General features: G+C 46.6%; 1 protein-coding gene across 3 annotated transcripts in view; it reads right to left on the bottom strand.

Annotated features, from left to right (window-relative positions):
• LOC144498441 (serine/threonine-protein kinase 38-like) overlaps positions 1 to 18,336 on the bottom strand; it is an 89,123-nt gene that overhangs the window by 23,181 nt on the left and 47,606 nt on the right. For all 3 annotated transcript variants that reach the window (XM_078219549.1, XM_078219548.1, XM_078219547.1), the window contains exons 3-5: positions 4,697 to 4,748; positions 2,637 to 2,759; positions 1,493 to 1,576 (exon numbers count right to left, since the gene is read on the bottom strand). In XM_078219549.1, the coding sequence (XP_078075675.1) occupies positions 1,493 to 1,576; positions 2,637 to 2,759; positions 4,697 to 4,748 (259 nt within the window). The remainder of the gene's footprint in view (positions 1 to 1,492; positions 1,577 to 2,636; positions 2,760 to 4,696; positions 4,749 to 18,336) is intronic.

Consider the following 18,336-nt stretch of genomic DNA (forward strand, 5'->3'; position numbering starts at 1 on the left):
GTCGGTGCGGTTTTTTGCTGCGGCGCGTCGGAACTGTCGATCGATGAGTCGAGCGCCATATCCTGTTCTTATGAGAGCATCTTTCAGCGTCTGGAGGTGTCTGTTACGATCCTCCTCATCCGAAGTGTGGTGACCCTCAGGTTAAATCACCACCAATCAGCTCTCTCCCTCAAAGGGGAGAGCAGTCCATGGTCATCTGGGACTATGGCGACTTTCGTAGAATCCCTGCAGTGTCGAGAGGGGCCATTTGGCCCATCGAGTCTGCATCAAGCACAGTCCCACCCAGGCCCCTTCCCTGCAACCCCACATATTTACCCCGCTAATCTCTCTAACTTACGTATCCCGGGACACAAAAGGGGCAATTTAGCACGGCCAACGCACCCAACCCGCACATCTTTGGACTGTGGGAGGAAACCGCAGCACCCGGAGGAAACCCACGCAGACACGGGGAGAACGTGCAAACTCCACACAGAAAATGACCCAAGCCGGGAATCGAACCCGGGTCCCTGGCGCTGTGAAGCAGCAGTGCTAACCACTGTGCCGCCCTTTAATGAGGAGGGATGGACTACTCTAGACTTGTGTGTCCTGGAGTTTAAAGGAATAAGAGATGATATTGAAACGTATCACATTCTTAAGGGACTTGACAGGGTAGATGCTGAGAAAATGTTTTCCCCTTGCTGGGGTCAGTCTCAGGATAAGGAGTCAACCATTTAGGAAAGAGATGAGGAGTAATTTCTTCACTCAGAGGGTGGAGAGTCTTTGGAATTATTGACCCAGAGAGCTCTGTTTTCTCTCTCGTTGAGTATAATCAAGGCAGAGGTGGAAAGATTCGTATGCATTGAGAGAATTAAAGGGATATAGGGATGGTCCAGGGTGTGGAGATGCCGGCGTTGGACTGGGGTAAACACAGTAAGGAGTCTAACAACACCAGGTTAAAGTCCAACAGGTTTATTTGGTAGCAAACGCCACTAGCTTTCGGGCTCCGAAAGCTAGTGGCGTTTCAAACAGGGCATAGAGACACAAACTCAATTTACAGAATAATGATTGGAATGCGATTCTTTACAGCTAATCAAGTCTTAAAGTTACAGACAATGTGAGTGGAGGGAGCATTAAGCACAGCTAGTGAGATTTTGCAAGTCCAGGCAAGTTGTGGGGGTTACAGATAGTGTGACATGAACCCAAGATCCCGGTTGAGGCCATCCTCAGGCAGAGGTGAGGGAGAAGTTCAGCCACGATCGTACTGAGTGGTGCAGCAGTTTCAAAGGCCAAACGGCCTATTCCAGCTCCGATTCCCCATGTTCCTGTGGGGCCCTCACACAACTCCCAGCAGTCTAAATCTGTGATACACAGGAGTGTGACGCAAACGTGGAGATAAGTATTTCATCCTTATTTAAACATGAACCTCCCACCAGATTGTGGGTGGTTAAAACAATGACTATACGACTGACCACAAACCTGTGATATCAGTGTTATTATTTAGCTGACTTCTTACCTGCTCTTTTTCCAACATGTCAGACTTCCGAAGGATCTTCATGGCGTAGATGTGTCCAGTGTCCTTCTTCTGTACAAGACGCACCTGAGAAAGGAGGTTCCCCAAATCATAAAGAATAATGCACAGTTCTTTACAGACTTCCCCTCTCCGGGTAATGCACTGGGTGTGGTACCAATCCAGCAACTCAGGGACTGAGTTCAAATGTCACAATGGCAAGTTGCGAAATGAATTCCAACAGAATCTATTGACAATTTATTGGCTGGAAGCTGAAAGATGTCAGATTGCCAATAAAACCCAAACTAATTCCCCAATGTTCTTCAGGAATGGAACCTGTTGCCTTTGTCCAGTAAAGCTTCCACAAGAAAGCAAGTTGTTTAAGTTTTTTCATTAGTGTCACAAATAGGCTTACATTAACACTGCAATGAAGTTACTGTGAAAACCCCGACATCCTTCTTCCGTCAGGAAAAAGATACAAAAGTCTGAGATCACATACCAACCGACTCAAGAACAGCTTCTTCCCTGCTGCTGTCAGACTTTTGAATGGACCTACCTCGCATTAAGTTGATCTTTCTCTACACCCTAGCTATGACTGTGACTCTATATTCTGCACTCTCCTTTCCTCCTCTATGAACGGTATGCTTTGTCTATGTAGTGCGCAAGAAACAATACTTTTCACTGTATACTAATACAGGTGACAATAATAAAATCAGATCAAATTCCCCTCGTTGCCACACTCCGGCGCCTGTTCAGGTTTTTTTTAGCATGGCCAATCCACCCAACCAGCACGTCTTTCGGACTGTGGGAGGAAACCGGAGCAGCCAGAGGAACCCCACGCAGACACGGGGAGAACGTGCAGACTCCACACAGACAGTGACCCAAATCAACTCCCTGGCATTGTGAGGTAGCAGTGCTTACCACTGTGCCAAGGAAAATACAAAAAAATTCTAAATAATAAAACAAATCCCAGTATTAGGAGCCTCTAACAGAGCAGTATCGCTCCAGGAGCCAGATCAATGACATATCAGGAATTTATTTATGTACACCTAAGATTGACTTAATTAACCTTGACTTAATACGCCAAGCGACTTGATTTGTAACACTATCGCCAAGAAACTTATAACCCAAATACAAAAACTGGACAAACCTCTCCAAAAGCTCCTCTTCCTATAACCTTCAGAGACTCAAAGTCATCCAGGCCCAACCTTGTTCTCTTGAGGCGGAGGAATTCCGTTTCTTTCTGAGCGTGTTGTGTCCTTCGCATTTGTTTCTGGTGCAAACACAACACAATTCAACACAAGAACAAATGTCGTCATTAGTAACACGGACCTCACGTACTGCTGCACATTTACCGACTGGAAACACATCCAAAACTGCCGAAAGCCTTCATCATCAACACCGGGAATGGTGTTCCCTTTGATTCTTTGTCCCTGCCCTGGGATTTTTCTCCCCCCTCTCCATTTCAGATACCATAATCGTCGCGGCTAATTTCCTTCATCAGCTGCACCCATCACTGGTTTAATTTTCACAATGGCTGAGACTTATTTTGATGTAAATATTGGCCAAGGCAGTAGAAGCTCTGACAATTCCCCCACAGCTCCGTGCTGTCACTGGGAATGTCTCAGTACAAATATCACAGAAACCCTACCATGCAGAAGGAGGCCATTCGGCCCATCAAGTCTGCCCTGACTCTCTGACAGAGTATGTTGCCCAGGCCCTATTCCCGTAATCCCACACATTTACCATGGTCAACCCATCTAACCTATACATCTTTGGACGTTAAGGGGCAATTTAGCATGGCCAATCCACCTAACCTGCACATCTTTGGAGTGTGGGAGGAAACCGGAGCACCCGGAGGAAACCCACGCAGACACGGGCAGAAGGTGCGAACTCCACACGGTCACCCAATTGAACCTTGGTCCCTGGCGTCGAGAGGCAGCAGCGCTAACCACTATCACCGTACCACCCTGTTCTAGAACAAATCTGTTCAAGCTGATGTGCTCTAATTGTTTACGGTGAAAACTCTAATTCATCGCTTCAAACACCGGTCACTATGACGACTACCAGTGACAGACCCATAACCACCAACTCTTCACCCTCCCAATATCCAAGCTCAATATGCTCCTTCTGGACACAATCCACATTTTAGAGGAGAATCAAAACGACGGAGTTTGAAAATCTCCATCTATTCCGGAATATTCCCACCATGGCTTCCGCAGGATTGCATCAAATAAGGCCGGATATTGTACCGACTGCCACATAAAGAAAGAATGGGAATTCCTAAAGCATCTTTCACCATCTCAGGACGCCCCAAAGGTCTACTAAAGTTTTTAAAGTTTATTTATTAGTCACAAGTAAGGCTTACATTAACACTGCAATGAAGTTACTGTGAAATTCCCCTCGTCGCCACACTCCAGCGCCTGTTTGGGTCAATGCACCTAACCAGCACGTCTTTCAGACTGTGGGAGGAAACCGGAGCACCCGGAGGAAACCCACGCAGACAAGGGGAGAACGTGCAAACTCCACACAGACAGTGACCCAAGCCGGGAATCGAACCCAGGTCCCTGGCGCTGTGAGGCAGTGGTGCTAACCACTGTGCCACCATGTCGTCCCTAATCAATTTAATTTCTACTAAGTACATCTTTTTTGAATTGCTGTTGTGATGTTGAAACGAGAGTGCACAGCAAGATCCCACACACAGCAACATGGTAAGGGATCAGAAATTCCGTTTTTGTGATGGGGTAGAGGGGCAACATTGGCCAGGACACCAGATAGCCCCCCCACCCCCCAATCCCCACCTTTCTTGGGACATTTTAGAATCCCCCAGACAATGGACAGGGCCCCAATTAACTCATCTGAAAATTGGCACCTCCAACTGTGCGGCACCCTCCGGTTCAACATCATTTTGTGCCTTCCTCAAAAAAATGCCATTACTCAATTCAATCAGCATCTCGGACAGAATTGGCATTTTTAACTCCACCCGTGCCCTCCTCCCCTTCCTCTGTGGCCCCAGTATTTCTGTTCAGTCCTCGGGAGGGTCCAGTTTTACTTCCAGTTTCCAGCACGGATGAAAAATGTTCATTAGTGAAACAATAACCACTCTCTCGAGATGCCGATGGGAGTCGCCGTGTTAAATGTCATGTGATAAATTTTCAATACTACTGTAACACCCAAAGAATTCTATCAGCTCATTGAGAGACAACTTACATCTTCATCAGCCAATCCTTCCTGTTCCATGGCTTTTTCTAGCTGTACTTGCCTGGAAAAGAAATGAGATTGATTAGGGGCAGTGTCGTAGTGCGGGAGGCTGCATGGGCACAGCTAGTGACTGAAGCAGAGAGCACCTTTTGAGAATAGGTCTTATCTGATGATTAATGGAGAGAGACACAAAGAGACACGGGAGCAGGATGGGGCCAATGGGATTAGGATTACTGCTGTCATGGAGGATAAAGACAACATGGACCGGCTTAACACCTCATCCAATCTATCACACAAACCAGCCTCCCATCCATTGACTCTGTCTACACTTCCCACTGTCCTGGAAAAGCAGCCAGCATTATCAAGGACCCCACGCACCCTGGACATTCTCTCTTCCACCTTCTTCCATCGGGAAGGAGATACAAAAGTCTGAGGTCACGTACCAACCGACTCAAGAACAGCTTCTTCCCTGCTGCCGTCAGACTTTTGAATGGACCTACCTCGCATTAAGTTGATCTTTCTCTACACCCTAGCTATGACTGTAACACTACATTCTGCACCCTCTCCTTTCCTTCTCTATGAATGGTGTGCTTTGTCTGTACAGCACGCAAGAAACAATACTTTTCACTGTATCCCAATACATCTGAGAATAATAAATCAAATCAAAAGACAGTGCAATATTGCTCAGTGCTGCATTAGGAGGGTCAGCCTGGATTTTAGGTGTGGCAAGAGACAGAGAAGGGATAATGGGCTGGTACTCTAAATCGGCAGGATGTGATCAGAGCTAGCGTAAGGATTTATGTTGGGGCCTCAACTATTCACCGTATTTACTAATGATTTAGGTAACGGAACAAAAGCCACATATTCAGATTTGCTAATGACACAAAGATAGGGAGCATAAAATTACAAAGTGATATTCATGGATGAAGTGAATGGGCAAAACTGCAAATGTGAGATCATCCACCTCGGACTCAAAATCGATGGAACAAGGCTCTTTCTAATGGTGTAAAACTAGAAACAAGGGAGGCTCGAAGAGACTGTGGGGACGGCGGTCCAGGTGAATTCAAGAAAAAAAAGATACAAAAAATAATCAAAAATGTGAATGGAACGCTGGCCTTTATATCCAGAGATCTGGAATATAAATAGAGAAAATCCTGCTTCAGTGATACAAAGTTCTGGAGAGACCACACCTGGAATTACTGTGAGCAGTCTGGGAACTATATCTTAGGAAGAAGAAGTGACCTTGGAGGGAGTGCAGTGTAGATAAGGATGATACCTGGAATCGAAGGGTTAAATCACACTGGGGGGGTTACACAAACTGTGGCTTTATTCCCCGGAACTCAGAAGACGAAGGGGTGATTTTTTGTGGTTCTCAAGATAGTAAAAGGCACAGACAGGTGAGAAAGACGTGATGTGGAGATGCCGGCGTTGGACCGGGGTGGGCACAGTAAGTAGTCTCACAACACCAGGTTAAAGTCCAACAGGTTTATTTGGAATCACGAGCTTTCGGAGCACTGCTCCTTCATCAGGTGAATGGAGAGGTGGGTTCACAAACACAGCATATATAGACAAAGACTCAATTGCAAGATTATTACAGATTGCAATACGAAGAATGGTTGGAATGAGAGTCTTTACAGATACAGACAGTGCAAGTGGAGAGAGGGATAATCACAGGTTAAAGAGATGTGAATTGTCTCAAGCCAGGACAGTTAGTAGGATTTTGCAAGCCCAGGCAAATGGTGGGGGTTACAGATAGTGTGACATGAACCCAAGATCCCGGTTGAGGCCGTCCTCATGTGTGCGGAACTTGGCTATCAGTTTGTGCTCAGCGATTCTGCATTGTCGTGTGCTTTGAAGGCCACCTTGGAGAACGCTTACCCGAAGATCAGAGGCTGAATGCCCGTGACCGCTGAAGTGTTCCCCGACTGGAAGGGAACTCTCCTGCCTGGCGATTGTGGCACAGTGGTCTAGGAGAACAGCGGCCATGACACCACACAACCCTGCCTCGGCAACCTCTGCAAGACTTGCTGTATCATCAACATGGATAGCACCATCACATGTGAGAACACCACCCACCAGGTACCCGGTACATACTCATGCAGCTTGGCCAACGTTGTCCAGCTGATACGCTGCAGAAAAGGATGTCCCGAGACATGGTCCATCAGCGAGACCATGCAGGCGCTTCGACAACAGATGAACAGACACCGTGTGACAATCGCCAGGCAGGAGTGGGGAATAATCTGAAAATTAGAGCCAGACCTTACAGTCCCGAAATGAGGAAACATTTCTATACACAAAGGGTGGCATAAGCTTGGAACTCTCTTTTGCAAGCAGTAACTGAATCCAGATGCAATAATTTTAATCTTAAATGGATCAATCAAGTTGGCAAAGATAACCTGGAAATGACTTCATAGTGTGTCACAAGGACAGTTTCTTAGAACAATTTTTCCAGAACCAACAAGGAAACAGGTTATATGAAAACTCTTAATGCATAAGAAGACAAAATTAATTGAGGAGTTAAGAATAGTTAAGGATCCTCTTGGTAAGAGTGTTCATAACGTGATAGAATTTCACATTCAGTTTCCAGGTGAGAGATGTGGGTCTGAAACTAGGGTCTTAAATTTTAAAAAGCCAAATAAACACAAAGGGTATGAAGACTGAGAAGGCCAAAGTGGAATGAGAAAATAGATTAAAAGATAAAACGCAATACAGGAGCAGTGGTAAATATTTAAGGAGATATTTCATAATTTTCAACAAAATATCATTCATTGAGAAAGACTGATCCTCGAGGAAGTTACACCATCTGTGGCTAACTAACTAAGGAAGTTAATGATGCTATCAAACTAAAGGGAAAGGTGTACAACGTTGCAAAATTTAGTGACAGTCCAGGGAATTGGGAAAATTTTAGAAACCTAGAAAGGGTGAACCTGGAATGATAAATTTAAAGGACAATAAAAGCATAGAAAAGAAAGAGAGCATTTTTAAAATTCATTTGTGGGACATGGGTGTTGTTGGTTGGCCAGCATTTATTGCCCATCCCTAGTTGCCCTTGGAGGGCAGTTGAGAGTCAACCACATTGCTGTGGCTCTGGAGTCACATGTAGGCCAGACCAGGTAAGGACGGCAGATTTCCTTCCCTAAAGGACATTCGTGAACCAGATGGGTTTTTTCTGACAATTGACAATGGTTTCATGGTCATCACGAGATTTTAATTCCAGATTTTTTTTTTTACTTAATTCAAATTCCACCATCTGCCGTGGCGGGATTCGAACAAAGAACAAAGAACAGTACAGCACAGGAAACAGGCCCTTCGGCCCTCCAAGCCTGTGCCGCTCCTTGGTCCAACTAGACCAATCGTTTGTATCCCTCCATTCCCAGGCTGCTCATGTGACTATCCAGGCAAGTCTTAAACGATGTCAGCGTGCCTGCCTCCACCACCCTACTTGGCAGCGCATTCCAAGCCCCCACCACCCTCTGTGTAAAAAACATCCCTCTGATATCTGAGTTATACTTCGCCCCTCTCACCTTGAGCCCGTGACCCCTCATGAACGTCACTTCTGACCTGGGAAAAAGCTTCCCACTGTTCATCCTATCTATCCCCTTCATAATCTTGTACACCTCTATGAGATCTCCCCTCATTCTCCGTCTTTCCAGGGAGAACAACCCCAGTTTACCCAATCTCTCCTCATAGCTAAGACCCTCCATACCAGGCAACATCCTGGTAAACCTTCTCTGCACTCTCTCTAACGCCTCCACGTCCTTCTGGTAGTGCGGCGACCAGAACTGGACACAGTACTCCAAATGTGGCCTAACCAGCGTTCTATACAGTTGCATCATCAGACTCCAGAACCTGGGACCCCAGAACATTAGCTCAATTTCTGGATTAATAATCTAGCAATAAGACCACTAGGCCATCACCCCTTAAAGGATGGGGCTGGGGAAATAATAATTGGAAAGGAATAAGTGGCGAGACTTTGAACAGGTATTTTATATCAGCCTTTGCAGGAGAAAATACGGAAAGCAATGAAGAACAGGGGGCAAAAGGGAGGGAGGAACTTAGAACATAGAACAGCACAGGAACAGGCTATTCAGCCCACGATGCTGTGCTGAACATGACGCCAAATTAAACTAATCCCTTCTGCCTACCCTTGGTCCATATTCCTCTATTCCTTGCACATTCATGTGCTTATCTAAAAGCTCCTTAAACACCCCTATCGTGTCCGCCTCCACCACCACTCATGACAGCATGTTCCAGACACCTACCACTCTATGTAAAAAAAATTTGCCTCTCACATCTCCTTCAAACAATGATGATCACCAGAGAAAAAGCACTAGTAAAACTAAACAAACTCCCTCAACCTGATGGCCTGCACCCTCGGGTCGCAAAGGAAACGGCTGCAGAAATAGTGGATGCATTGGCTGTAATCGTCCAAAATTCCCTTGGTTCTAGAAAGGTCCCAGCAGTTTGGAAAACAGCAAATGCAACACCAACATTCAAGAAAAGAAGGAGACCAGGAAGACTAAGGGGCAGTTAGTCCAACATCTGTCATTGGGAAAGTGCTAGAATTCATTATTAATTAGGTAACATGAGGAAACCATAACACAATCAGGCATTGTTTTGTGAAAGGAAAATTGTGTTCGAGTTCTTTGAGGAAGTGGGTAAAGGGGAACCGGTAGATGTAGTGGATTCCGATTTGCAACAGGCATTTGATAATGTGCCGCGCACCAGCAACTGCACAAGATTCATGATGCTGGCAGAGATAATTAGTGTGGAGAGGCGATTCGCGAATGAACAGGAAACAATGTCAGGATAAGTGGGATGGCAAACTATAGCTAGTGGAGTGCCACAGGGATCCATACGGGGGTCTCAACTATTTATGACCTATGTTAATGACTTGGATCAAGGGACCAAATGTATTATAGCCAAATTTGCCGACGATTCAAGGATAGGTCAGAAAACAAGTTGTGGGGAGGATACAAAGAACCTGCAGAGGGATACAGACAGGTTGAGTGAGTGGTAGCTATTGGCAGCTGGAGTATACGGTGGGAAAAATGAAAACTTTTCCAGTTTGGCAGGAAGGATAGAAAGACATCAATTTATTTAAATGGAGAGAGATTGCCAAATGCTGCAGCACAAAGGGATTGGGTGTCCTGTACGGGACGGGGGGGCGATGGCCTAGTGGTATTATCGCTAGACTATTGATCCAGAAACTCGGCTAACGTTCTGGGGACCCGGGTTCGAATCCAGTCACGGCAGATGGTGGAATTTGAATTCAATTTTAAAAATATCTGGAATTAAGAATCTACTGATGACCATGAAACTATTGTCAATTGTCAGAAAAACCCATCTGGTTCACTTATGTCCTTTGGGGAAAGAAATCTGCCATCCTTACTGGTCTGGCCTACATGCGACTCCAGAACTACAGCAATGTGGTTGACTCTCAACTGCTCTCTGAAATGGCTGATCAATCTACTCAGTTCAAGAGTAGCTAGGATTGGGCAATAAATGCTGACCCAGCCAGCGACACCCATGTCCTACCAATGAACAAAAATAAAATCACAAAAAGGTCAGGATGCAGGTAGAACAAGTCATTAGGAAGGCAAAAAAATGTTGGCCTTTATTTCAAGAGGGTTGGAATATACAAATAAGGAAGCCATTTTGAAACTGTACAGGGCATTGGTGAGATTGCACCTGGAATACTGTGTACAGTCCTGATTTCCTTATTTAAGGGAGGGATATACTTGTATTGGAAACAATCCAGAGTTCATTAATCTGGTGCCTGGAATGAAAGGGTTGCCTTACGAAGACAAGTTGAGCAGGTTGGACCTATTCTCTTTGGAATTCAAAAGAATGCGAGGTGATCTTAATGAAACATATTCTGAGGAGGCATCACAGGATAGAGGCTAAGACAATGTTTCCCCTTGTGGGGGGGGGGGGGGGGGGAGCAGCTCAGGGAGCCTCCCATTTAAAATGGAGATGAGAGAATATTAAAGTTGATTTATTAGTATCACAAGTAGGCTTACATTAACACTGCAATGAAGTTACTGTGAAAATCCCCTAGTTGCCACACTCTGGTGCCTGTTCAGGTACACTGAGGGAGAATTTAGCATGGCCAATGCACCTAACCAGCACATCTTTGGAGTGTGGGAGGAAACCCACAGGGGAGAACGTGCAGACTCCACACAGACAGTGACCCAAAGCAGGAATTGAACCCAGGTCCCTGGCACTGTTTAGGAAGTTAATTCCAGAACTTTGGGCCTAGATAACTGAGGGCACGATTATCAATTGAGGATGTGGAAGAGGCAGAATGAGAGGGGTGCAGAGATCTTGAGGGTTGTTGGAGGTTACAGAGAGAGGGAGGGGCAAGGCCATCGGGGGATTTGAATGAAAGATGTGGTTTTTTAAAATTCAGACATTGCCAGGTCAAGGAGGTGGTGTAAGTCAGTGAACTGGGGAATGAGGTGTGAATGGGATCATCTTCCTAATTTCTGTGACTCCAAGCCATTCCCACAGCTCCATCATTGTTCCAATAAACAAGGACCTTTTCCAAGCCCTGCGCAATCCCACTGAGCAATTACCATGGTTGTGTCCTCTGGAGCCACAGGAACTCTTGGTGAACCATTTCCCCCATGGCCATATCGAGAGGTTTAATATTGGAAACAACTCCACAAATCCCATTCAAAACACCCAGAAGTCATTAATTGATCCCACGTCGCATTTCAAACCAGCCCAAACATGACATCATGCAGTCAAAAGCAACAGAAGCTATCGGCAGAAGCAGCTATTGACAACTTATCCAACAGATACCAGGGCAGAATTCATACTCGAGAGAGAGGGGTCTGACTGAGACAGGATTCATAACAGAGGAACAATTCCAATGGAGCTTTGCTTCTGAGTGAGATACAGAATTAGCCACACAATAGCCTTTGAGCTGATATGAAACAAAATCCTCAATCACAGAACACGTTAAGTAAGATTTAATCAGAATTGCGTTCACAACGGGCTAGGGGAGCAACAAGGTAACAAATTAGAATTATTTTATTTGCTCTTGATTTGATTTGTCACATGTATTAGTAAACAGTGAAAATTATTGTTTCTTGCGCGCTATACAGACAAAGCATACCATTCATAGAGAAGGAAAGGAGAGGGTGCAGAATGTAGTGTCACAGTCATAGCTAGGGTGTAGAGAAAGATCAACTTAATGCAAGGTAGGTCCATTCAAAAGTCTGATGGCAGCAGGGAACAAGCTGTTCTTGAGTCAATTGATACACCTCAGACAGAAGGTGGAAGAGAGAATGTCCGGGGTGCGTGGGGTCCTTAATTATACTGGCTGCTTTGCCGAAGCAGCGGGAAGTGTAGACAGAGTCAATGGATGGGAGGCTGGTCTATTTTTATTTCATAGGATGTGGGTGTTGCTGTCTAGGCCAGCATTTGTTGCCCATTCCTAAATGCCCTTGAACTGAGTGGCTTGCTAGACCATTTCAGGGGGCAGTTAAAAGTCACATTGCTGTGGCTCTGGAGTCACATGTAGGCCAGACCAGGTAAGGATGGCAGATTCCCTTCCCTAAAGGACATGAGTTTTTACAACAATCAATAATAGTTTCATGATCAGATTCCAGATTTTTTTTTTTGGTGGGATTTGAACTTAGGTTTCTGGATCATTAGTCCAGTGACAATACCACAGCAAGGTCAAATACCCCAAACTCTTGCACACATCATTTATAAAATGAAATTAAAATATTGAGCTACGCAGGGTGGTAATGGGACAAATGGTCAAAGTCTTGGCTAAAGAGGGAGCTTTTCAGAATGCCTTAAATAAATAGTGAGGGAGAGAGGTTTAAGAATTCACAAAATTAGGGGCAATTCCCTGCTATTTTGCCATGGGATCGCTAGCACCCAAAGATGTGCAGGTTAGGTGGATTGGCCATGGGAAACGTGTGGGGTTACTGGGATTAGGCGGCGGGTTGGCCCGGGTAAAATACTCTGTCAGAGAGTCGGTGCAGACTCGATGGGCCAAATGGCCTCCTTCTGCAGTGTAGGGATTCTATGGTTCTATGATCCAGCTGACAAGGCAGAGAGGGTCCCAGTTTAATGCCTCCCCCAAAGGATGGTTCACCTGCTGACAGTGCAACACTCGCTCAGTACCGCACTGAAGCGTCAGCTCGGATTGTGTGCTCAGGGCTCTGGAGGGTGGGGGGGGTGGGCTCTGTTTTTTTAATTAAAAAACTTATTCGTGGGACATGGGCATCGCTGGCCGGCCAGCATTTATTGCCCATCCCTAGCTTCCCGGGGGCAGTTGAGAGTCAACCACATTGCTGTGGGTCTGGAGTCACATGTAGGCCAGACCAGGCAAGGACAGCAGATTTCCTTCCCTGAAGGACATTAGTGAACCAGATGGGACAGATTAGGTTTGAACACTGTTTCTTTTGTACTTGTTTAACAGGACATGGGTGTCCCGACAAGGCCAGAATTTATTGCTCGTCTGTAATCCCCTTCGAGAAGGTGATGGTGAGCTGCCTTCTTGAATCGCTACAGTCCATGTGGTGTAGGTACACCCACAGTGCTGTTAAAGAGGGAGTTCCAGGATTTAGACCTAGCAACAGTGAAGGAACAGCTGATATATTTCCAAGTCAGGATGGTGAGTGGCTTGGAGGGGGACCTGCAGGTGATGGTGTTCTCATGTATCTGCTGCTTTTGTCCGTCTGGGTGGCAGAGATCACAGATTTGGGAGATGCTGTTGAAGGAGCCTTGGTGAGTTGTTGCAGTGCATTGTGTAGATGGTACACATGGCTGCTGCCACAGTGCATTGGTGGTGGAGGGAGTGAATGCTGAAGGTGGTAGATGAACTACTGATCACATGGTCTGCTTTGTCCTGGATGGTGTTGAGCTTCTCAAGTATTGTTGGAGCTGCACCAATCCAGGCAAGTGGAAAATATTTATGCTTTGGGCCTCAACCTGCCTTGGATTAGATTTAAGAAATGTACTTCATCCCCTGACTCTGTCTGTACCCCACCCCAATCTCGCTGCTGACATATTCCAAACCTCAAACCATCATTAACATCACTGGAAACCACAGCCTGGACTCCTCCCATGCCTCATCGCACCATTATATTCCACTTCCTGTTCAAACAAGCCAAACCACAGGGTAAAGAAATAGTTATGTGCACTCATTAACTTTTTCAATTCCACACAGTTACAAAGGACATGAGGATTAACATCAACAGAAAATATCTTTAAGCCTTCGCTGTGCCACAGATCTCACGTGGAACACGTCCCCACAGAGATTCGGAGGACTCCATTGGAAGAAACCATTCTGCCTGGTTGGGCAGGAGGGCTTATCAAGAATAGAAAAGTAATTATTCATATGGGGAGAGGTTGCAGAACCCGGAGCTAGAGGGATCCGGGTGTCCTGGTACATGAATCAGGAAACGTTAACATTCAGCAGCAGCGAGTGATCAGGAAGGCAAAGGGGAATGGAATATAACAAGGCTGTTTTCAGAGTTGTACAGGTGAAACCACATCTGGAATACTGTGCAAGCTTTGGTCACCTTAAATGAAGAGAGGATTGTGGAGGCATTGGTGGTGATCTTTCAGGAGTCACTGGAGGCAGGGAGGGTACCACAGGATTGGAAAGTAGCTAATGTAACACCGCTGTTTAAGAAGGGAGGGAGGCAGCAGATGGGAAATTATAGGCCGGTTAGCCTGACTTCGGTCATTGGCAAAATTTGAGAGTCCATTATTAAAGATGAGATTGCAGAGTATTTGGAAGTGCATGATGAATTAGGACTGAGTCAGCACAGCTCTGTCAAGGGGAGGTCATGTCTGACAAATCTGTTAGAGTTCTTTGAAGAGGAACAAGCAAGTGAGATAAAGGCGAACCAGTGGATATGATTTATTTAGATTTCCAGAAGGCATTTGACAAGGTGTCGTATAGGAGACTGTTAAATAAGTTAATTGCCCATGGTGTTATAAGATCCTGTAAGAAGTCTCACAACACCAAGTTAAAGTCCAACAGTTTTATTTGGTAGCAAAAGCCAGTACCTTTCGGAGCGCTGCCCCTTCGTCAGGTGAGTGGGAGTTCTGTTCACAAACAGGGCATATAAAGACACAAACTCAATTTACAAAATAATGGTTGGAATGCGAGTCTTTACAGCTAATCAAGTCTTAAAGGTACAGACAATGTGAGTGGAGAGAGCATCAAGCACAGGTTAAAGAGATGTGTATTGTCTCCAGCCAGGGCAGTTAGTGAGACTTTGCAAGTCCAGGCAAGTTGTGGGGGTTACAGATAGTGTGACATGAACCCAAGATCCCGTTGAGGCCGTCCTCATGTGTGCAGAACTTGGCTATCAGTCTCTGCTCAGCGACTCTGCGCTGTCGTGTGTCGTGAAGGCCGCCTTGGAGAATGCTTACCCGAAGATCAGAGGCTGAATGCCCGTGACCGCTGAAGTGTTCCCCAATAGGAAGAGAATACTCTTGCCTGGTGATTGTCAAGCGGTGTTCATTCATCCGTTGTCGTAGCGTCTGCATAGTTCCCCCAATGTACCATGCCTCGGGACATCCTTTCCTGCAGTGTATCAGGTAGACAACGTTGGCCGAGTTGCAAGAGTATGTACCGTGTACCTGGTGGATAATGTTCTCACGTGAGATGATGGCATCTGTGTCGATGATCTGGCACGTCTTGCAGAGGTTGCTGTGGCAGGGTTGTGTGGTGTCATGGTCACTGTTCTCCTGAAGGCTGGGTAGTTTGCTGCGGACAATGGTCTGTTTGAAGGGAAGAAGTGGGGGTGTGGGGATGGCCTTGGCGAGATGTTCGTCTTCAATGACATGTTGAAGGCTCCGGAGAAGATGTCGTAGCTTCTCCGCTCCGGGGAAGTACTGGATGACGAAGGGTACTCTGTCCACCATGTCCTATGTTTGTCTTCTGAGGAGGTCGATGCGGTTTTTCGCTGTGGCGCATTGGAACTGTCGATCGATGAGTCGAGCGCAATATCCTGTTCTTATGAGGACATCTTTCAGCGTCTGGAGATGTCTGTTGCGATCCTCCTCATCTGAGCAGATCCTGTGTATATGGAGGGCTTGTCCGTAGGGGATGGCTTCTTTAACGTGTTTAGGGTGGAAGCTTGAGAAGTGGAGCATTGTGAGGTTATCCGTGGGCTTGCGGTACAGTGAAGTGCTGAGGTGAGGTGACCATCCTTATTGGAGATGCGCGTGTCCAAGAATGCAACCGATTCCGGAGAGTAGTCCATGGTGAGTCTGATGGTGGGATGGAACTTGTTGATGTCATCATAGAGTTGTTTCAGTGATTGTTCACCATGAGTCCAAAAGGAAGAAAATGTCATCGATGTATCTAGTGTATAGCATCGGTTGAAGGTCCCGTGCGGTGAAGAGATCTTGTTCGAACCTGTGCATGAACATGTTGGCATATGGAGGTGCGAATTTGGTCCCCATGACTGTTCCGGTGTCTGGATGAAGAACTGGTTGTTGAAGGTGAAGACATTGTGGTCCAGGATGAAGTGGATGAGTTGTAAAATTGCATCTGGAAACTGGCAGTTGTCGGCGTTGAGTACTGAGGTAGTTGCAGCAATGCCATCGTCATGGGGGATGCTGGTGTAGAGTGCCGAGACATCCATTGTGATGAGGAGCGCTCCTGGTTCAACTGCTCCATGTGTGCTGAGTTTCTGTAGGAAGTCCGTAGTGTCGCGACAAAAGCTGGGGGTTCTTTGTACAATGGGTTTCAGGATGCCCTCGACGTAGCCGGAGAGGTTCTCGCACAGGGTCCCATTGCCCGATACGATGGGACGGCCGGGTGTGTTTGCCTTGTGTATCTGCGGGAGGCAGTAGAGATCTCCAACGCGGGGAGTATGTGGGATGAGAGCACGGAGGGTGCTCTGAAGGTCCGGATCAAAGGTCTTGATCAGAGTGTTGAGTTGACGGGTGTGTTCTTTGGTCGGATCTGTGGGTAACTGTCTGTAGTGTTCCCCGTTGTTCAGTTGTCGGTACACTTCTTTGCAGTAATCCGTTCTGTTCAGTATGACGATGGCCCCTCCTTTGTCTGCTGGTTTGATGACAATGTTGCGGTTGGACTCGAGAGCCCGGATGGCATTGCGTTGTGCTTGGGTGATGTTCGGGGCTGTCTTGAGTGCGGCTGATGAATTTGGTGTTGACGCACCTCCTGACGGGCTTGGGCATACATGTCAAGTCGAGGGCAGCAGCCTTCCGGAGGAGTCCAATTCGACTCTTTCCTCTTCGGTTACTGCACTGCGGATCTCTGTCGGCTGTTCCGGTTCATTGGCTATCTCATTGTGTTTGCTGTTGGCCTCTTGGGGTTTGTGGAAGAATTCCTGCCAAGACGAACATCTCGCCAAGGCCATCCCCACACCCCCACTTCTTGTCCTCAAACAACCGCACAACCTCAAAAACAGACCATTGTCCGCAGCAAACTACCCAGCCTTCAGGAGAATAGTGACTACGACACCACACAACCCTGCCACAGCAACCTCTGCAAGACGTGCCGGATCATCGACACGGATGCCGTCATCTCACGTGAGAACAGCATCCACCAGGTACACGGTACATACTCTTGCAACTCGGCCAATGTTGTCTACCTGATACGCTGCAGGAAAGGATGTCCCAAGACATGGTACATTGGGGAGACCATGCAGACGCTATGACAACGGATGAATGAACACCGCTCGACAATCACCAGGCAAGACTGTTCTCTTCCTGTTGGGGAACACTTCAGCGGTCACGGGCATTCAGCCTCTGATCTTCGGGTAAGCGTCTCCAAGGCAGCCTTCACGACACACAACAGTGCAGAGTCGCTGAGCAGAGACTAATAGCCAAGTTCCGCACACACGAGGACGGCCTCAACCGGGATCTTGGGTTCATGTCACACTATCTGTAACCCCCATGACTTGCAAGATCTCACTAACTGTCCTGTCTGGAGACAATACACATCTCTTTAACCTGTGCTTAACGCTCTCTCCACTCACATTGTCTGTACCTTTAAGACTTGAGTTTGTGTCTTTATATGCCCTGTTTGTGAATAGAATTCCCACTCACCTGAGGAAGGGGCAGCGCTCCGAAAGCTAGTGGCTTTTGCGACCAAATAAACCTGTTGAACTTTAACCTGGTGTTGTGAGATTTCTTATTGCGTTTACCCTAGTCCAACGCCAGCATCTCCACGTTATAAGATCCTGGCATGGATAGAGGATTGGTTGACTGGCAGAAGGCAGAGAGTGGGGATAAAGGGGTCTTTTTCAGGATGACAGCCGGTGACTAGTGGTGTGCCTCAGGGGTCAGTGCTGGGACCACAACTTTTCACAATATACATTTGGAGGAAGGAGCTGAAGGCACTGTTGCGAAGTTTGCAGATGATACAAAGATATGTAGAGGGACAGGTAGTATTGAGGATGCAGGGGGCTGCAGAAGGACTTGGACAGGTTAGGAGAGTGGGCAAAGAAGTGGCAGATGGAATACAATGTGGAAAAGTGTGAGGTTATGCACTTTGGAAGGAGGAATGGAGGCTTAGACTATTTTCTAAATCTGGAAATGCTTAGGAAATCAGAAGCACAAAGGGACTTGGGAGTCATTGTTCAAGATTCTCTTAAGGTTAACGTGCAGGTTCAGTCGGCAGTTAGGAAGGCAAA

The sequence above is a fragment of the Mustelus asterias genome, chromosome 9 (assembly GCF_964213995.1).
Source record: "Mustelus asterias chromosome 9, sMusAst1.hap1.1, whole genome shotgun sequence".
In the NCBI taxonomy this organism is placed as follows: domain Eukaryota; kingdom Metazoa; phylum Chordata; class Chondrichthyes; order Carcharhiniformes; family Triakidae; genus Mustelus; species Mustelus asterias.